At 33.3% G+C, this 23,238-nt stretch overlaps 1 protein-coding gene across 2 annotated transcripts in view; it reads left to right on the forward strand.

The window, feature by feature from the left end:
- The window catches only part of MICAL3_1 ([F-actin]-monooxygenase mical3), a 99,381-nt gene that overhangs the window by 38,005 nt on the left and 38,138 nt on the right, over window positions 1-23,238 (forward strand). For both annotated transcript variants that reach the window (XM_051218843.1, XM_051218844.1), the window contains exons 7-11: window positions 668-924; window positions 5,552-5,809; window positions 10,213-10,415; window positions 16,658-17,325; window positions 20,296-20,573. In XM_051218843.1, coding sequence (XP_051072314.1) covers window positions 668-924; window positions 5,552-5,809; window positions 10,213-10,415; window positions 16,658-17,325; window positions 20,296-20,573 — 1,664 coding nt within the window. The remainder of the gene's footprint in view (window positions 1-667; window positions 925-5,551; window positions 5,810-10,212; window positions 10,416-16,657; window positions 17,326-20,295; window positions 20,574-23,238) is intronic.

Here is a 23,238-nt window from a genome sequence, read left to right on the forward strand (position 1 = left end):
ACACAATAATCACTTAACCTTTAATTATGCAGATCAAATTTATAAAGCACTCATACAATATAGAGTAAAATCCTGACTACACTTCAGCATTAAGGAATTCGAACGTCAGTATAACTATGCCATAAACAGAAGAGGACTGCGTAATAAGTCCGTAATAAATTTACCGTAACTTGGAATAGGCAAAACACACAATAATAGTTTATAATTTTTAAAAAAAATCTTACAAGTAGGGGAATAAAAGAATATAGTAGTCGAAGTGTTTGGTAATTATACAACAAAAGTATAAACAATAACTTTAAAGAGGACCGTTCCGAAAGTTAAACTTTGCTTGATATTTATCCCGACATAGTAGGGTTGTGGATGTATGCTGCTGAGGAGTCTCATAATAGGGTGAATCGACTGTCCTGTTTTTCTATTTTCTTTAATGTTCTAACTTAATTCAATCTGTATCAAATACAAACTGTGAATTGAACCAATCAATACAAAAGCCCTTTAAACTAAACATTATCCTTGTAATTACTTGGGATTATTTTAGAAATAGTTTTCTCGAAGTTCAATAAAAGATTATGATGTCTAGAATAAGGCCAATTTTTACTTATAATACTGATTTTTTCTGAAAATTTTTTGATGAATTCAATCGTAAAATCCATTGCTTAACTTATTTCAGGTTTCCCATGTAAAGAACTACGATGTCGTTTAGCTATTGCAATTACTGTGAATTTTATAAATTATCATACACCAGCTGAAGCACAAGTAGAAGAGATTAGCGGTGTTGCTCGTATTTTCAATCAATCATTTTTTTCACGTTTAGCCACAGAGACCGGTATTGATTTGGAGAATATTGTTTATTACAAAGATGAAACGCATTATTTTGTTATGACAGCTAAAAAACATAGTCTTTTAGCAAAAGGTGTATTAAAACAAGTAAGTTCAGTATATCAGATCATGAAATGTAACAAATAACATTACTTATTGCTTGTCTGATTATATCATTCTACTTATCTAAAAAGGTTTGTTTACTGTAAACAACTCATGTTAGCTAGTTCTGCCCGGTGATCATTCTTTAAAAGTGGATATGTCAAAAATTAAATGCCAATTTAGTGGTTTAGAAGTTGACCGTTTGCCTCAAAGCCTGAAGGTTCCGTAATTGAACTCCGGTGGGGTCGTGAATGTGCATTACGGCTAACTCATATTCTGGGATCAAAAAAGCTGTTGAATGATTCCTGCTTTTCAGTGGTTGTCTAACAAAGTTCAGTCTATAGTGCAAAATATAAAATTCTACAGACTTCTCATATTATTAAAAATCATATTGTTCTGATAAGAGGATTATCCAAATATTATATGGTTTGTACTATATATTATTTTACAGAGACAGAAGTATTCAGAGGTTATCAACATAAAGTATTTGTTTACAGTCTATACACAAACTTTTTATATATGATAAATTTTGATCACTTCTTATGTGTTAGAAGCTGTGCCACTCACAAGTAGTGGACGTTTTGCAACATCATTGAATTATACTTGTGGCATATTTTTGTAAATAACTCAAGCTCGTTGGATGCTTGGTAATTTTTAAAAAGAAACTTGGTAATTAATATATAATTGAATAGGAAAAAAGTGTTACTTAGTCTTCAGAAGCACATTCATGTGGCTGTGAGGAACCAACAAGTTCCAGTTACTACTATGAGCTATCTGTCACTCCACTACTCCTTGTTCAATACTCACCGCCCCTGATTTTTCCACATACTTCCAGCTTGGAATAACATATTATTTAATGTTGTTGCAGTACATAAGCAATCCTTCGGAGATGATACTGGGGAGAGAGAGAGATAAACACCTAAGATTCTCCGTTCAGATGTGCCAAGTTACAGCAAAATAGAACAAAACTGGTGTATAGTCACAAATTTATACGCCAAGACTAACATCGCAGTGACAATGGAAACAGCTGTGAGAGAAGGAAATATCAAACTACTGTATGACACAACGAAAAACTAACAGGAAATTATGCTAAACCAGACCGGTCAAAGCAAGCCAATCACAGAGATTCAAGAACAGAGGAAAAGTGAGGGAGATTGATTATGAATACAGTGATCCTGAGTGATGTTAAAGGTATGAGGGTGGTTATCACTTCTCGGTTGCCCACACTGTGCAAGCCTGCTGCTTGAATCCGGTCACACAAGACCTTTTTATGAGTAATTTTCATGTTAGCTCCGTACTTGTTGAAACCTTACCGCCGGAGAAGAATATCCGTGGGATAAGATGAGGTGTAAATTTTTAGGGTCGATCTTTTCTAAACCCACCCTTCCTTTGTGAAAAGGCAGCATCGCTGTTATGCTGGTTGTCCGAAGGAAGCGCCTTACTGTTGTCACACCTTTGTACAGCCAGCAGTACGACTTCGCCTTCGGACCTTGCTCTTCCATCCCATTTGCACGAACAAATGCAGGTGAAAACAGCCAGTGTATCAGCAGCCTCTGCATCAGTAGACTTCAACATACACAAGGAAAAACGCAAAATCCCACACAGAGAACACCAGTCAGTCAGCTACAACGTAGGACCAGGTGCATGTATGCATCAGTCCAAGTTGCCATACCTCATTAGCACAACAAGATGAACACCAAATTCATAGAAGCAGTTACTTGAATGGTAGTAATATACAAAAGAAGGATTTCGTACAACGATATAATACAGGAAGAAAGAATTAGAAAGAAAGGTATAAAGTAATTTGAATCTCACGATTTAAGAGAAGAAAAAGAGTGTATACACCCACGACATTGTGATCGATTCTCAACCACGTCACACAGAATCTCAAACCATTAGTTACGATAGTCACGCGGACCCCAACCAAGTAGTCTGCATCCACCAACATGGCTCGAACCAAAAGTCAGTGATCTCAAGCACTGATTCCACGTTTTGGTTTGGCCAACCCTAACTTTCTTCCAACCATCCCCAACACTAGTCAGCACTGCACGTCGTGGTAATCGGCACTCAGGCATACGCAACATGTAGCCCAACCATCTCAGTTGATGAAAATTCACAACCTTATCATCTGATTTACCATCATTCCCTAATATCCTGTGTCTAACCTCACTATTACCTATCAGGTGATCCCAACAGATGCGAGCAGTATTTCTAAGACATCTGTGATCAAATATTAGTAGTTTACGAGTATTTTCCACTCTTAATGGTGACGTTTTGCAAACGTCAAGTAAAACAGAATGAACTGCTGTCGACTATACTCGTCCTTTAATTGATAAACGGATATCTTGCTTTCGTCATAGGTGACGTAAGTTGGCAAAAGCCAAACGAGCCTTTTGAATCCGTGCAGTGATTTCGTCAGACACCAACTTATTTCAGCTGATCGGACTTCCACTACTTCATTCCCTAACCTTTTGTTTTACAAATCTTTCATGTCTGTAAACTTCCTGGACACACTGTTCTTCTGCCAATTGTCTGAGCTCAATCCTGTACAATGAATCGAAGGTGATACTGATATCAATGAGTACAACGATTACTAGCCTGTAATAAATGTAGCATCATTTGACAGTCTGTAAAAATAATCTGAATGCAGACATGGTTACTGCTTAATTCTAAAAGTTACCGCTCTTCCTACTATTTCTTTTTGTTTGTTCGCCTAAAGAGAAAAAGAGGGAAAATAAGCGATTACTAATAAAAGTTTGTTATTTTCTAACTTTTTCTGATCAATATTTTTTCCTTTTTCGAGGTTTTATCCAATTACTTCTACATATATGTCTTTTAATCATTACACATAGATTTATCTATGATATATGTCAATCAGTTCAGTCCTTATACATTTTTTTTATTATAGCATCCACTTTCTTAATATTTCCTCTAACATCTTACCGTGCAACATGTTTTCCAGAGTTTATGTTGATTATGGTTAACTGTCCTTATAATTACTTATTATTATTCTGTGCATATTTCCTTATTCTATGCTTTATTAGTTATTATGTTCTCATTAAATTTTTTTATCACACACACACATAGATACAAATTGATGCGGTTTTTTATTTTAACTTTCTTATTTGTTTATTTTATCGTTATATAAAAAATATTGTCTGTCGTGTTCACTTTTTTCATGTTCTATTGTGCTCTTTGTTATTATCCTTGCATTTCATCATTTTTTTCATACAAAACAAGGCTTTATTTCTGCTCTTAAATAATTTCTTAGGATAAATAATAGCAGTATTTTGTTGATGAAAACTACCTAAAAAAGGATTTCTATGATAAACAACTTACATACTAATTTTCCTATGTTATCTTAATTATGATGGATTAACTTGATAGTGTGGTATGGTAGGGTTAACCTAGTAATTTATTCATCAGAATGTGCTTAATGTCCAACTACTGAATTTGCTCATTTGAAGTTTGCTTTATCTACTTTAGTCTGAGCGGCCAGTTAGTGTCATCAGACTGCATACACATCTAATCTGTGCATTATAGTCAAGTACACATATCCGTACTTGGTAGGTGAATTACATTTCTAATGGTAAAGTTTCCTTAAAAGTATAGTTTCAGAAATGAATAAGTGTTCTTTGAAATGCCTTGAATTTCTATGTGCTAGTTGACTATTCTGAATTAAGGGGACTGTTTAATTTAATTTGTGTTCGATTGTATATAGAAATGTAAACGACAGCGATACAAATAATCATATATATATATCGGTCAGTCATCAACGTAGAACTTCGTACGTACGTACATCACTTCGAGTCGCCATACCACAATTACACAGAGATACAATTTTCGGTTCGAATCCCATAGTGATAGAGGTAGTAAGAGTATAAACAGTACACGGAGACATTAGGATTTGAAGATGTTATTTAAGGAATATAATCCAGTGAAATAAATTTGGAAAGAGAAAAAAGGAACATGAATAATTCAGAAGAAGGAAGCAAGTCCTACTCACTGCCTTCACGCGGAATTACTGTTGTTTACGGAATCGAGAGAACGGGAAGCGAATGTCCGCCGCTTTGGCCGGGTTGGTGAATATAGAAGATCCACCTAGGAGAGTTGGAAAATCCTGGTTACATACCAATAGTGCACATGGATTCCAGTATCCTGAAGGAACAAGTGGCATGTGAACCAGCCGTTGGTCACCTGCTACCTGGGACTTCATTTTCTGACGTTGCTCCACTGCCTTGTGGGTTAGACCTTTGAGTGGAAGGCTCGGGTGTGGCCCGTAAGAACATCATCTACTTCGGTCTAGGCACTAGGGCAGAATCATAGCCCACATCCAAATCAAGTGTTGTGTGTGACTCATACGTATTGGGTGCTCCTTTGTACCATTATTTATGTGTTCAAATAAATAAATATAGTTTACATCGTGGACCTCTCTTCTCTAGAAAACCATTGAAAACCAGGAACCACTGAATAACTCTGTCATCCTAGTTTCTTAGTTATTTTTTAATATAACTAAATGTGTATGTGTTACGTTTTCGTGCATGTTTGTACTTTCTATTTACCTATGCTCATCTCAAATTCTTTTTTTTCTTCAAAAACTTCTCATTAACATCATCATTAATTAATGTCAAAGGATCGAGATGATTCGGTCAGTTTATTAAGTAAAAATAATGTGGATAAGAAAGCTTTACAAGCGTATGCGAAAGAAACGGCTTCATATGTAACCAATGGAGCATTGACACGTTTAGATTTTGCATTGAATTCATACGGCGAACCTGATGTAGATATATTTGATTTTACACGAATGTTTGCAGCAGAATATTCATGTAATATATTGGAAAAGAATCATTGTCTTTTATTACAATGTCTTATTGGTGATGGATTATATGAAGTAAGAATTTTTAGAAAAATATAATTATTGTTTTTATTTAATATTTGATAGTTATTCGTTGATCAATTCATCACAGTTTGATGTTATCCTATAATTGATTTATAATCGATTTTTCTACTTCGCAAAATTCAATAATCCGTTCCACCAATCATCACTCACCTGGCACGACACTGGATAGTACCATTCTAGAGTATACAATATGCATTATATTTATATGATATAGTCTATTGTGTTATCATATAATAAAGATGACATAATGTTAGTGCTAAGACCCACAAATACTTAATTGCTCTAATGTTAATTTTCCTCGAAATATCTCTCAAAGAATCGGTTTCTTCACTGGTTTTAAGTAAAATCTTAAAAACAACTTATTCTAAATAGTATATGTTATGTCTTGAAACTCGCTGATCAACATCACATGCTCAGTCACTAGCCTGAATCCTAAATCTAGTTTGATCTCTAATGTACTCTATAGCTCAATTTCTCTGACTTTACCAATTACACGCCCGACCAACAATGCTGACCTAGAGCCGGCAGCTAGGTTCTTATTGGATTACTACACTCTAACTTCTCTCTATGCCTAGCCTTGGTTCGGAAGGTAGCAACCAACCTCTACGGTAGCTATGTTTCAAACAGACGTACCGGATTGCATCGCACCATAAAATACAAAATAAAAATTATACGTCAATAAGCCAAAAGTGGCTATGATTAAAGGACATTGAGTAATAGACTGGAAATGGAATAAGGATAGTAACTCGTATGACAGTAATTTATGATAGATAAAATACATAGACGTAGTAATCCAGTTTCTTAATAATTATACAATAAGAATATATATAATTAAAATTCAGAAATTAGTTCTGGGCGTCGCCATTCTTTCAATTTCCGTTCTAATGTAACGGTATTGAATTAAATCAAATTACTCTAGTTGAAATTTCTATATGAAAATCGGTATCCTGTAAAGCAAATTCATCATGATTTTAGAAATTATCTACAAAAGTAATGTAGTGCGAAGGCAATGTTAAATAATTTGTTAAACTTGTAAATCTTGTGAAGTAATGAGAATGATATTAATCTGCACTTAAACGAATAGATTTCTGTGCAAACATTTGCCGATTTTTTTAATGTCTGAGTGCCTATATCTTTTTGTGAAAAATTAATCATTTTCTGTTTATGGTCTTTGGTTAACCTCTCTCTCTCTCTCTCTCTATATATATATATATATATATATATATATATATATATATATATATATATACAAGACCTATATTTCTTACTGGTGGTAGCATGTTCATCCTTACTCAGTTCATTATTCTTTGTACACTTTTTGTCACTTCCTAATCTTTATTCCGCCAATCGAATTTCAGCGGAAACATTAAACTGATGACATTGAAAGATTGTTACGTGATGTTAAGAATTGATAGAAGTTCAATATGTAAACCATTGGATTCTGACTCGTTAATTTAAAGGTTAAGCGTTCACTAATGAAATCAAATTTCTTGGGTTCGATCCCTACTAGCAAAGTCGGAGGTGTGTACTTAAGATCAGCTGAGTATTCAAGCCGTGAAAATTTTAGTAATGTTTGGTTGGATTAATAACACACGAGTTACAAATGCAGATGTATTCATAATTTGGCTTAGTGTACTATAGACATTTTATTAATTCATATTCTAAAGTTACATAGTAATAACATCGTAGGAATGTGAAACTGACTAAAGAGTTGTGTACATGGTTATGTAAAAAATTCAAACAATCAATTGGGTGACTTTCAAGTCTGTTAGTTTCAAAACTATGTTTATCATTAAGTTTAAGGCTTTTTTTAAAGTATTTTTGAGAAAACAACAAAATGATGATTAATACATTCAATGCATTAGATATGATTAACAATCTGTGATATGTCTATTTTTAATAGTTCGCTTTTTAACATTAATTTTTTATATTAACAATAAGCTTTTCTGTTCTTTATCCTTTTTCCATTGTCTAATGGTATAGAAAACTGTATCTACATATGCTTTCAGTAAAGATATCTAACATTGTCAATTGGTTGAGTTGTAGGTTTAGTGGTTGAAGAGTTCACTTTTCACTCACCAGTCCGCAACTTTAAACCCCAAATTGTATATTTGGTGCTCACACAAAAATTGTTGCTCAAGTAGAGTTTATGAATCTGTACATTATAACTGAGCTGCTGCTATCTCTCTTTTTCCCACATGCCCACATACACCCTGTCAACTAAAACCCGTTTTTTTGGGGGGGGGGAATCGGATTAAAAGTGTATGCTCAAGTTCTAGATGTCTTAGTTTATACTGAAAAAATTGACGCTTGTTTTCATATAAGAATATGTTCGACGTAACATTAGTTACTATATATAAGATTTTGAGGGTGTGAATAATACCTCAAATAAAAGGAACAACTTAGAAATCTTAACAAACGTTAATTGAATCATGTTTCAACACCTCAACAAGAATTAAACATCAAGATCAGAAGAAAAATAATAAAATATTCACATTTTCAATAATAAATTGTACATTCATCAACGTCATTATGATCATATTTGAGCTATGATTGATAGCCACTAATTACTTATTTATAACGTCCTAATGGATCCAGCTTGGAAGTGTTCAACTTTCCTATTTAGTATAGATTAACATAACAGTAACTTAGTTTTTTAGGTTGTTAAAATCTATTAATCTTCATTTTCAATTCATTAAATATTCCCATTGAAACATTAAAAAGACAAGTTGAACAAAGAAATATTTCCTTTCAATTAGTTCGTCATCAAAGCTCTACACTAATATGTTTCTTTTTCTAGAGATTTTAATTTGTAGGTATTTATCTTTAAAATATTTTCATATAGTTTCATTGTATCAAGTCATTTCTAATCAAATCAGAATAATTTAATGTTTATAACTTTGAAAATTAGTTTCCAATGGCTACTGAAAATACTATACTGATGACTCATTTTGTTACTCTCAGTGTAAAAATAAATTGCTTTACCACTAAAAATGTATGTATAAAATTGATCAGTTAAAACTGTTTGTCAGACAATTCATGACCATGATCAATATGACTACAAGGGTTACTGGTAAATTGTCAAGATGTTGAAATATCATCCTATACAAACAATGATATTAGATCAAAATTTAATTATTTCAATCATGTTTTCAACACTAGTTATCTAGTTTCATTGATGTATACATGCAATCGAAGTTCCTATTGTATGAGAAACCTTTATACTATTATCTGGTTATTCGTTTTTTATTTTATTAATAAATATTCACCGTTGTGACCCATTAGTGATAGTCAGTTTGTATACACAACCAAGGTGAACTGAAGCTTATTTCTCAAATTTATTTTCTGTAGGATAGCAATTTTTAACTTTTAATACTAAGTGGTTCAGGTTTTTTTCTCCGCACAGCAACAGGATTAAATTTAACTGTCCCGATGAGCTAATCATCAACGAGACAGCTACTTTAAGGTAACCGTGTATATATCAAATGTTAGATGTTGACTATTGATCGTGTAATGATTCATTTCAACAAAATAGAAATCGTAACTGCTGTCTCGAGAATGCAGTGAATGCAAACAAAAGAGAACTAGGATGAAATTTCTTTACAATGTTTGTTTGGATTAATATTATGGTGAGGATTAGGTTTCAGTCTAGGATCGTGTTCAGGGTTAGAATTAAGTTTAGGCTCAATCTATACAAACAATTTGAAATTCAAAACAGTAGGACCTATTGAGCGAACTTCAGAAACTATATTATGACGATGCAATGCGTGTTCGCTGTAAATTATTTCGTTAGATATTGTTTTTATCATTCGTTCTTAATTGCTGTTTTTCTGATTGTTTAAATGACGTCAAGAGTTCCTCAAGTTCATTTTAAGAGTCACTCAACTTCATTATTATTTTTAAACCTTATCCACTAACACCTTCATGAATTCATATATATATACTAGGATGTAGGCTGGGAAGAAACAGCTGTTCAGTACTCTCTTGTAACAAACAGTTTTTACACTGAAGTCAGTGTGTTATTAAATTCACCTCGAAATTTTAATTTGCAATTAGTTTTTCTTTTCAATAATGAATAACATTTATTTAAAACATTCAATTCACGCTTATCCGCATGTTTTTTTTTGGCACTACTTGTTTCCCCAACTTCTTTGTGTATTACTATGTGTATATTGTAATGAACAAACATTTCAATAAAATTATTTTCCAAACTATTCGGTACGAAATTCTTTATACTTAATAATAATAATAATAATATTTACGTCTAGCTTTATCTTTTTGTATGTAATTAATTTGTTTAGCTGCTTGGTCATCACTTTTTTTTTAAACTCGTCTAACTTTCAACTATCTATTTTTTTATTAATATGTACTTATACACTTTTTTCATATTTTAGCCATTTTGGCCTACTGGTAGTGGCTGTGCATTAGGCTTTATGTCTGCACTTGATGCTGCCTGGTCTGTTTCATTACTTGCGTCTGGTATGCATCCATTAAAAGTGATTGCACAACGTGAATCAGTTTATCAACATTTAAGTCAAACAACCGCTCAGAATATGCCATCGAATTTTCATGATTATAAACTGGATCCTATGACAAGGTGAGTAGTGGAAAATTATTCGTTTTCTTTGAAACAGAAAAAAATAATCTTATCAGAACTGTAACCAAAGAGATTAATAGTAATATTCATACTTTTAATCCAACTTCCTCACCCCACCCCCTATAATCAAATTAAATATGGGATCTACAATTCATTACTGCATAGTGCCCTTTTCTAAACTAATACTACTGTGTTATTTATTACAGTTTACTTGTTTTTACATGGTATGGTTTATCATAGTCCCAATAGTATTGATTTTTTAACCTTTTACAAACTGTATCCGAATTCACTTGAATTGTTTATTTATGAATATAGAAAAATATCGTAAGTGTATTTCCGACAAGTTTGAAAGGTCATATACTATTTAATCCTACGCATTACTACAGTAGGTAAACTTGCTTTTGAACTGACCCATGTAAAAAGTCTTTTGTTAGAATCAATTTCAAAATGTAAACATCCATACTGTGGAAAATTGTTGTTCAGTTTATTTCCTCTTTTAATTTTTTTACTATGTGTTCTCATCTTGATCCAATAACCTTTATCATGATCGGTTGGTGAAGGTAAATCGATACAAATTAATATGTTATTGATAATCTTAATCATAAAATGTCTTTGTGAATGATGATCGATTTTCGTTTATATGGGCATAAAATCTGATCAAAAAAGCTGTCATTCAATCAAAATTCAAAAGAGAAACCTAATAATAATTGAAATAATCTTCTGGTATTGTCTGTATCACGGTTGTGTTAACTTTAAACCTTATTTATTTGTAGAAAAGTGATACCTCAAGGCGTTTAATGTAGCTGTTATATTCTGTAAAACACATGAACACGTAAAACTATGGGTACACGGTATTACATGTGCGTCTTGTCATGTTCAACTTAGAATCTGGCACATATGTGCTTCAGTTGAACATTATGAAATTTGTAAAGGATAAGAGTAAACTATAATTTTTTATAGAAGATTTGAAATAAATCCACCTAAATGTTATTGTTTAATAATTAAAAATTACTTTCCAAAAAATTATTTGGTGAAATTCTTATAATAGACGTTCTAATGCAGTCAATCATGTTGATGGGTGTTATTAACAATGTGAAATATCAAATTATAATCCAGTAGTTTCTTTAAGTAACATGTCTTCTATGAGACCTAACCAACTTTTGGTACTCATTTTGTCCGTATTTGTAGTGAGAAATGAAACGATTATTCAATACTTCATGATTATAGATGACTATTCGTTCAAATACTATCATATCCAAAATGAAAACTATCTCTTCAAAATAATTTATAAGTTTTACTTCTCACTAGATAACTATTATTCAGAGTATTTCTTTAAAAAAAGATTATTCAACCGCTACGTAGTAAAGTTCTTTAAATCCAATCATTTCCGCTATCGTATAGACAAATTTAAAATTACTTATTTTTGAAAAAAAAAAATAACATTTTTCCATCGTATTCTTCGATCTCTTGCTATCCAAACACATTGAAATTACTTTATAAAAATTCCCTTTATTTATTTGATGAAACTAGTATGTAATTAAATTAGATTGCAATTTTTGTAGCCTAAGTGTAGTTAAGTTTTGTAAAATATTAAACAACAATTAACGAGAACACAAATGGGATAGCCAAATGTTCAGATTCGTTTGGTAAAATGTGAATACCTTACGTTCAATATTTCATTTGCAAAATGTTCAGCAATTGTCTCAGACCTTATTGTTTCTTCATTTCCATACCAATCGCTCTCTGTTCCTGTTATCTTATATTCGATCTTTTCAACCTTCTGCAGTCAGGCATTCCACTTTCAATTGGCTTCATATACTACTTATATCTGTCAACATAAGTAGCACACACCACAAAGTCATTGTCTTTTGATATCTAATTTTAATAAAAAGTAATAATTAACCTATTTCAAATATCCTCAATCGATAAAATACTAGTCGTATACACAAAAGAATTGGTGAATTGATTTCACAGTAATTGAATCTTGAATAAAAGAGTCAATAAGTTAATTATCTAAAGATAACTGGTTTAAATTTCTTTGTGAACTTCACCAATTTCACTCTATATTTTTCTTGTAAAATACATAAACTCGCTTAATTGCTTTGTAGTTTTCGAAGGGACTTTTTTCATCACGAACTAACATAAATAAACGTTTTAAAATAAAGAGAACTGTTTGTTTTTAACTGCTCAACAGTTCATGCCTATGATACCCAAGAGTTTTTATTCTCGTGAGATGCATACTTATAAAATTCGCTTAGTTGGTACTCTATGTACGAATGCTTTCTGAATTTCAATCTCCATCTGGTTACATCATTTCATAATGAAACTTCCCTTTAAACTATACTTAGTCCCCATGAAAGTATCCATTTAATTTTTAAAATTACTGAAAATCTTTTTCGGTATTATCTTAGCTACTTTAATTTCATCTAAATATTGTTTGACATTGAATAAACCATCAATTGTATACACAGAACCACCACATTTTTGGTTTTATTTCCTTATGTGTATTGTCATATTCACTCTATACAACTGTTTACTATTTCCTGCCACATTTCTCAGCATTGAAATTCCACATTTCGATAGTTTGTTTACTTTCTAATGATTTCAGTACACTTGTATATATAAATATGTCCGACCGCTTCCATCAAATTGTCCCATATTATTTTTCTCTTATATTCACCGATATTATTTGTCTGGCGTTCTTGCCATTATATTTTCGTCGAAAATAAAAATGAAATTTCATTTATTTAGTGGCTCAAATATTCAAAAAGGTGGTTTGACGTTTGCAAAACGTCACCATTAAGAGTGGAAAATACTCGTAAACTACTAATATTTGATCACAGATGTCTTAGAAATACTGCTCGCATCTGTTGGGATCACCTGATAGGTAATAGTGAGGTTAGACACAGGATATTAGGGAATGATGGTAAATCAGATGATAAGGTTGTGAATTTTCATCAACTGAGATGGTTGGGCTACATGTTGCGTATGCCTGAGTGCCGATTACCACGACGTGCAGTGCTGACTAGTGTTGGGGATGGTTGGAAGAAAGTTAGGGTTGGCCAAACCAAAACGTGGAATCAGTGCTTGAGATCACTGACTTTTAGTTCGAGCCATGTTGGTGGATGCAGACTACTTGGTTGGGGTCCGCGTGACTATCGTAACTAATGGTTTGAGATTCTGTGTGACGTGGTTGAGAATCGATCACAATGTCGTGGGTGTATACACTCTTTTTCTTCTCTTAAATCGTGAGATTCAAATTACTTTATACCTTTCTTTCTAATTCTTTCTTCCTGTATTATATCAGTCAGTCAGCTACAACATAGGACCAGGCACATATATGCATCGGTCAAAGTTGCCATACCGCATTGGTGCAGCAAGATGAACACTGGATTCATAGGAGTAGTTAATTCAATGGTGGTAATATATAAAAGAAGAATCGCATATAAGGATATATTACAGAAAGAATGAATTAGTACGTTGAAAGAAGGATATGAAGCGATTTTAATCTCTTAGTTTAAGGGAAGATAGAGAGTGTATACACCCATGCCATTGTGATCGATTCCCAGCCATGTCACATAGAGTCCCCAATCATTAGTTTCGATAGTCACGCGGACCCCAACCAAGTAGTCTGCATCCACCAACATGGCTCGAACCAAAAGTCAGTGATCTCAAGCACTGATTCCACGTTTTGGTTTGGCCAACCCTAACTTTCTTCCAACCATCCCCAACACTAGTCAGCACTGCACGTCGTGGTAATCGGCACTCAGGCATACGCAACATGTAGCCCAACCATCTCAGTTGATGAAAATTCACAACCTTATCATCTGATTTACCATCATTCCCTAATATCCTGTGTCTAACCTCACTATTACCTATCAGGTGATCCCAACAGATGCGAGCAGTATTTCTAAGACATCTGTGATCAAATATTAGTAGTTTACGAGTATTTTCCACTCTTAATGGTGACGTTTTGCAAACGTCAAGTAAAACAGAATGGACTTCTGTAGACTATACTCGTCCTTTAATTGATAGACGGATATCTTGCTTTCATCATAGGTGGCGTAAGCTGTCAAAAGCCAAACGAGCCTTTTGAATCCATGTAAAGATTTCACCAAGCACCAACCCATTAGGGCTGATCAGACTTCCGAGATAAGTGAAGTTGTCAACGCGTTCGGTTACTTCACACTCTATCCTTAGTCCAGGTGTTGACACAGATCAGTCCTGAAGCAACAACTTGCTTTTAGAGGGAGAGAAACACATCCCAAACATTCGGGCATTGTTGGTCAGTGCTACCTGAAGACTGCATTCTATCAGCGTCTTCACCAAACAAGACTATGTCATCTGCGTATTCTAAGTCGATAAGTGGAAGGAGATCAATACCCGAGAATCCAGTCGTCGAGAATGTTATTTCCGTCAGTAGGTCTATGATGAAGTTAAACAAAAATGGCGAGAGTGAATAACCTTGACGAACACCACTTGAGGTTGCAAAAGCAGATGACAGTTCGCCAAAAGCTCTGATTAGACTAGTAGTGTTCGAGTAAAGAGCATTGACAAAGTTTATGTACTTCTGAGGTACGCCTTTCAATGACAGACACTGCCACAGAATCTCTCGCTCTATGGAGTCAAATGCTGCTTTTAAGTCAAGGAAGACCACCATTGTCGGACGCCGATAAATATGCCTGTGTTCTAGAACCTGACAAATGGTGAATATGTGGTCGATGCAGCCACGACCAGGTCTGAAGCCAGCTTGATTCTCTCGTGTTTGCAGTTCACGAGTCTTCGTGAACTTATGCTTAGTGCTATGCCTACACCTGCCAGTCCACGAGAACTGGCCATCGGGTCGCCAGATACACGGATGTATCTCGTCGGCTCTCAATTTCACCGAGGTGCGGTCAAGTGAATGACCACACTAGGATCCTGTATGTGTGTCTCGGAGACACAGCATACATCAATGGTACGAGATTCTGGGATTTTATCCAAGGAAGCCTGCTGACCGACTTGACATAGGGTGCGTACGTTGAAGGCTCCAATGTGTAGTTTTGAGCGAGGTTTCAGTAGACCTGCGATAATGTTTTGCGCACTAGAATCGTTGGCTATGGTTATTCTCGATAAATATGCAAACAGTTTATTTGAATTTTGTTCTTTTTACCGTTGAATGAGTTATACCTCTACATCGTTGGTTGCTTATCAAAGCGACCATAATAGAAGGTTTTAAACTACATGAGTTACTCATTTTTGCTTATAAACAAATAGAAATGAGAATCAAAGTTTCTTTGTTAAAAATTAAAACAAACTTTATTTCTAAAGTGCTATCAACTAAACAGATAAAAATTCTGGACGATTAAGCTAACACTGAATTCCTTTGTGGAAATCAGTTGTTTTGTCTTGCTTTCAATTCTCTTTTTTTAAAAGTTCAGTTAGCTGATAATTATCTACTACGAAAATAAATGGATTCCTCATTTACTTTTTTATTACACATTTTCTGACTGTATCACAACCTTATCGGCTAAATTCTCTTTCCCACACATTAGAAATGTTGCATGATGTAATTATTTGGCGCCAGGCTAAAAACAAATTTATTATTCATCTTTGTATATGCATGTTTCAATGTATGCAACATTTGATTATCCAGTTCTCATTTTTTTAAAAAAGTAAATTGATAGTAATGTCGATGAGAAACAAGTGTATTCTAATCCGCGTCTAGATGTCCATTCAAAGAGCATATAAATTATATGAGCGACTGGTCGATCCAGTTCTGAATATCCACTGGAAATCAGTGATTACCGTTAGTCAATAGAGCATTAGAAGAGGAAACGTGCCTCATTTTCAAGCAATGGATATTAGGTTTAAGCCAATTCCGAATCAAACGAAACTCGCATTCTGAGTCCCACTTATGACTACTTTCTTAAGTGTGTTTGATTCATTGTTTATTTATATATTCTTTTATGTTTACTGAATGTTTCTTTTCGTTAACTTGCTTTACTGTCCAATAAAGAATATAATCGTAGCCAATGTATAATTAGGTAAAGTTCTGAGTTTTGTTCGTTCATCTAGGAGAATCGGAACAGTCTGTTAGTATCTTTAGTTATCAAATGTGACTCATAGCCAGTGCATAAACACACTTGTGACTCATGAATTGAAATATTGATTGATTAATTTTTGGTCACCACTAGAGTGCCATTCAACCGTTTCAAATTCGTACTTTAAGATCTAAATAACTGTCTTTTTGCGTTGCATAGATATCAGCGTTGCGATGTAAATCTTATCAGTCCAAAGCAAGTGCAGCATTTGTACATAAAAGATCCTGAAGATATGTTATCAACAAAACATGGTATTGATTCTCCAGTAACAACCCAAGCTGCAATACAAAAATATTGGATAAAACCTGAACATTATGAACAGAGGAATTTTTATTTAAATCCTGTTGAAAATACTTTAATTCGTTGGTTTCAAATTCGATTAAGTTCATATTTAATTTGTGGTCTTATTGATCCAGTTAATGATCTTACTCCGTCAAATTGGATATGTGGACGTAATCTTCTTTGTCTTATACATCGTTATCGTCCTGAATTGTTACCGGATTTGTTGAATCAACTTGAGATTGACAAATTTGATTATACTGATGGTAGTGATAACAGAAGAAGACGACGATCTGATGATCAAGCAAATTATTCACGATTAACAAATGCTTGCAGTTTGTTGTCAGAACACTTCTCGATTAATTTCAATTTAAAATCTGGTTCATACGTGATTCATCCTATTCAACACTGTCATACTATTGGTTATAACCAGAAAAAATCGATAGTTTGTCCCAAGTCAAATTCTGATTGGATAATTTATTTGTATAATATCTACCATGTGTTTAGTCAGTTAAAATTGCCTATGTCTATATCGACTATAGTATCAGGTATGTTGTTATTGTGTTATACGTTGTGATAACGATTCTAGAATAATTAACAATCGCTTTGTTCGTGATAATCTGATTCTTGTTGTCAAGTCTGTGATTGATTTTATCCTGAATTATTTCCTGCTAAAGCTATCATAATAATTATTTGTAAAGAAATCTTGGCCCTAAAACATTCTATTTCTTGAATGGAAATATCTCGAACTATTTTATTTTCCTCGGTCGTCTAGCTTAAACCGACTCATGAATTCAACTTAAATTACTATAATTTCCACAAACCCTCATTCTGACAATAATCATCATGTGCTCACTAGTGTCTGGCTTCAAGATGTGTTTCCTAGAGTTCTAGAGAGTAGACGTGGCCAGTGTCTGTTGTGAGGCAATTACTCACTGACGACAGTGGTGGACGGTCGCCGAATATCGTGGATTGGTTGAAGATAGACATTAACACTATTGAATGCAGGCTCAGTGGTCTAGAGACTAAGCGTTCTCGCGTGCCGGACCGTGGGTGCACACTGTTGAGGAGTCCCATACTAGGACGAGACGGCCATCCAGTGCTTACAGGTTTTCCATGGTGGTCTAGCTTAAACCGACTCATGAATTCAACCATTAAATCACTACTTTTTCCACAAACCCTTATTCTGACAATATTTTATTTCTGACTCTCTGATACACAGTCTTTGACCGCGAAAAATGTACTGTTATGCAACTCAAACTATCAATGAGTGGCCTTTATTGATTTATTCTAGTGCCGTTGATTTTAACACTAGATATAATTGTTTCATATATAAATATTTCCCTTATTATAACCATAATCATAGACACCAGAGGTCTACAACTGTTTTTACATAGTTTTGAACTACTACTACTACTACTACTACTCCACGGACAACTTATATCCTGGTTATGTTTATATTTCCAATGGCTTTATATTTCATATATTAAAATGAATTGAGGTCAATTAAGGTTTTGTTTATAATTTTTTTATTTATCTATCAGTTAAACGACTGATTGACCTAAATGACTCATGTCTATTAGTTTGTTTACAAAAATCTATTTAAGATCAAGTACATTAAGTGTTTAAATCAACAAACAAAATATTTACGTCCTGTGATATTTCGCTTAGTAAAGTTGTTAATATAATTGAAGGCATTTTGAATTTTCTTATATTATTACATAACTTGTATTTACTGAACTGATAACCATACACATTGTGTTCAGATCAATTGTACTGTATAGCTGTTGTATAAATTAAGCATTGGCAATAGTATTTAGACGTATAAACTGTGTAAATGAATCACCAAACTATAAGCCTCTACACAGATATTTAAGTTAAAAAACAGTTGACTTTTTGTTTCGGTGTTGACTTCTCTATGTGTAGAACTCTTCAACCAATCCTTTTTAAATTGACTCGACAGGATTGAAAACAAGAATGAATCTAGATACACAATATACTTGTGTTTATAGGAGCAATTATTCATATTTCTTTTTAGGAATTACAATTTCATACTATAAAAATGTTCACATGTATTAATCAATCGAAAATGAATCCAGGTTCTGGAAACAGCTCTGATGGATGTAAGTAATGGTGGTGTGGATCTGTGGCCTGGAGAAAGACTTCTCGACCTTGAGTATGCGGATGATATTTTCTTACTGTGCGATAATACCTAAGTCATGCAATTCGCACTTAATCAGTTGGCAATCACTGTCCGTGAGCTTGGTATGTGCTTCGCACCTAATTGCAAAGTACTTTTGCAAGACTGACAAGACCCTGATCCTGCACTCACCCTGGGTACTGAAGAGATAGAAGTAATCGAGAACTTCGTGTATCTGGTTAGTTGCATAATTGCTGGTGGTGGCGTGAGTGATGAGATAATTTCACGGATAGTGTAAGCCAAAGCGGTTTATACTAATCTGGACCATCTTAGGCGCGTTCGTGATGTTAGTCTGTCTGTAGAAGTTTGGATCTACAACACGTCGGTGAGAGCAGTTTTGCTCCATGCTTGTGAAACCTGGCCTCTCCGAGTTGAGGATGTTAGACGACTCTCCGTTTTTGATCATCGTTGTCTCCGAAGTATTGCTGACATCCCGTTGCAACACCGTGTTAGTAACACAGAGGTTAGGCACAGCGACAATAATTCAATTGGTGTCACCATCTTGAAACATCGACTTCGGTGACTTGGTCATGTTCTACGAATGTTGTCCCAGAGAATTCCTCGTCAAGCATTATTTGCCGACTCTGGGACTGGTTGGAAAAAACAGAGAGCTGGTCAGTGTATGACATAGTGTCGCGGTATGCATGAGAGCTGTGCAGGACTGGCTTCTGTCGGTCCTTCATGACTCTTTGGTTGGGGTCCTAGAGACGGTGTAACACGGTGGCTAGAGACGTTATCGGATATGGCTCAGAATAGAAGCCAGTGACGATCCTGCTGTAACCTCGTTTTACTTTCTTGATAAAGAAGGACGTAATTTCTTTAAGTGGAAGAATTCTCTTTGGCTGTACTTTTGCTAATTGAACTGTCTCTCCCATTATTATTATTTCACTATCATACACTAATTTCTGTTCATTGTACTTCTTTTTTCTTATACACACCTTACATTCTTTATCTCTTCATATTCTCATTATTATTGTGTGGCGCATATGTATCTGGTGCCCGTTTGTACCAATATTCATGTGTTCAAATAAATAAAATAAAATGTCAAACTAATGTGTTTACAATTGACAATGCCATGTTTGTCTAATACTCAATATAATACATATGATGTAGCGTCACTTATACTAATGATCACATTTCAATTTCATAGATATAACTGTCTATTAACACTAAAATATTAAGAAAACATAACATTAATCACTATTTATTAATCCGTCAGTTGCAAGTTATTGCTAAGTAAGTTATTTTCTCGATATTTAATTGATAACCTCTAAAGCAGATTTCATCGTTTTTTTTCTTCTTTTTTCCTCACAAATAGCTCCTGTACTGACAAAATCATCTAGTGTCATTGATGTACATAAAAGTCGTTTGCCAACTTATTCTTCATCGGATCGAGTTAATTTGCGTAAAACAAGTGTATCTAATTTTATACCACGTTCACAGCGTAATGATAATAATATTAATAAACTTATAAATGGTCAAACATTAACACATTTCAACCATACACCACGTTCACAATCTCATAGAGAAAATTTAAATGGAATTGTTGAACGTGGACTAACAACAAAACGCAGAGAAGAACTAATTAATATGTTAGTAAGTGAATATAAATATTCATTAACTTATGGGTATTGTAGTTTTATTTTATTTTGGAAAAAAAATTTATTGTTTATAATAAAATATTTTTATCTAAGACTGATGTTATCCACAATATCAGATTTCAAGTGACAAGTTTATAGGCGAACTCTACTAACCATTATTTTATGTATATATGTGACAAAATAGATAATAGGCATATGAATTTTAGAATTTTATTTTGATAATATGAAAATCATATTATTTATAAAAACACTGACTGAATTCTTGTATAACACTGAAATCCTCTTAATTTATAAAAGTTAATTTCATCAAACATTCTATCATGATCTTTTTATTAACATAACTTTTTCCAGTAGTTTAGTTTCAACCTTTGAAATTCGCTTAACTGTATCTTTTTTCAGAGTTTCTGAAACTTGTATATAACAAATTTACTGCACCGTTGATTACAAAACCAATTACTTATAATTAAATGATTACTGAATAGTGACTAATGTCATTTTTATGTCTACCTTTACTGTTGATCGAATTTTATCAGTTAAGTTGCAATATGGTGACCAGCCTTAGTGACTCGATATCCATTCCAAGCTTTTAGAAGCGTTTGACAGGTCAGTTTCAGCCTTAATCCTTCTGGGAGCTTTAATTTCTCCAACATTCAACATATACCTTGCTGAAGAGTACTAAATAATACGAAACATGTTCCCGGGGTATCATGCCAATTACTTTTTACTAATTATCATCCCAACATGTACTTGTTTACTTAGTTTAGTATATGGAAATATCGTTTAAAGATCCCCATCATAGTAAAAGACTAATATTTGAACGAAGAATATTCTTTTCAATAAATTCTCTTCAGGTTCTACAATTATATATTCAAATTAATAATCCGAAAAATGGTGAGGTTAAGGTCAAAGTACATCGTTTAATGAATGTGAATTTAGGTATGTTAAACAAAATACAATAAAAATGTTAATTATCAGTCTAGGAGTTGTGGAGATTGTTAACTTCTTGATTGAGATCATGAACCGTTTAATGTTAAACCACCATTGAAAACCTGGAAACACTGGACGGCCATTTCATCCTATTGTGTGACTCCTCAGCAGTGCACATCCACCATCCTGCGAACGGGATGAAACAGGTGCCTACCTCAGTAAAAATATTAATGTTGATATGACTCATATAGAATGTTAACTTGAATCTGCATATATGTGGAGTGAAATTTTAGATCCATGATCAGAATAAATCTAGGTTAGATAGGGTGGGAGAAGTAATGGCGCAATTACAATTCGGTCAAACGTTTAGTTCACACAATATAGCCTACCACTAAACATATACGCAGATTCAAGTTAACATTCTATATGAATCATATCAACATTAACATTTTTATTGTATTTTGTTTAACATACCTAAATTCACATTCATTAAACGATGTACTTTGACCTTAACCTCACCATTTTTCGGATTATTAATTTGAATATATAATTGTAGAACCTGAAGAGAATTTATTGAAAAGAATATTCCTCGTTCAAATATTAGTCTTTTAATATGGAAATATGATCGTATATTGCACTTCTTAAAATCCGCGTTGCTTTCTTTCTCAATGAAGCATTTGAATGATGAAATTTTCTTGTAACATTAAACAAAATATTATGTCAGCTTTAGTGTTATTTTTTAATACGTATCTTAGTAGATTATATGAAGATATGAAGTTGAGCTACAATCCCTCTCTATTATGTTACTAATATGTTTTAAACGGGAATATTTTGTTTGTAAATATCTCCATTATTACTGATATTGTTGACCATTAGTATTTTCCAAACGATTGCTACTTAACTTAATGTTTTATTTTATAAATTAAGCAACATAAACTATAATTACCAGTTAATGACAATTTGTCTTTTTGTTCCTTAAAGTCAGTTAGACTATGTATTGAATGTCAAACTACGCCCATCATTGGATACTTTTGTGTGTTGGCTTTTTTCCATATTTTTTTTTTACCAATCTTAGATAATAATATTGTCCTTGTATCTACTAGTAGGGTATTTCGCACTTATTATTGTAATCAATTTCAATCATGTATAGGGAATCAAGGCTTTACTATTTTTGAAAATATCATTCATGTTTACTCGTGTATACTTTGATATAGTTAATACCTTTCTATGTGCATCGTGATTATATGATAATTCGGTTAAACTTATCATTGAACAAAGTAATATGTTACAACTAATTATGATACGTTAGAATTCATCTATCTATATTTCTAATTTTAGTTAGTTTGTCGTTGAACCATATTAGTCACTACTTCTCATTTAAAACACAACCATTCATCCTCGAACTGGACATTTGTGGTTACGAGGGGGTGTACCATGTTTAGTACATTTATTTAATATAATTAAGGTACCCAATATTTTATCCACTACTCATTATTATGATCTTAACACAGTTTGATGCTTATAAGAGGTATTAGAGTTTACTTACAAATTAACATTTTAAGGCAGTTTGAGACATTCAAATTGGACCATATGAAACAAACAATTACTGAAAAATTGGATTGTATATTGTAGGAAAAAGGTTATCAGATCTATAGGATTGTTTTAAGAAGTTAATAAAACATTTCAGTTATTTTGGAAACTAATAAATCTACTCTTTATCTTGAAATGAAAAT

Source organism: Schistosoma haematobium, chromosome ZW, assembly GCF_000699445.3.
Source record: "Schistosoma haematobium chromosome ZW, whole genome shotgun sequence".
In the NCBI taxonomy this organism is placed as follows: Eukaryota; Metazoa; Platyhelminthes; class Trematoda; order Strigeidida; family Schistosomatidae; genus Schistosoma; species Schistosoma haematobium.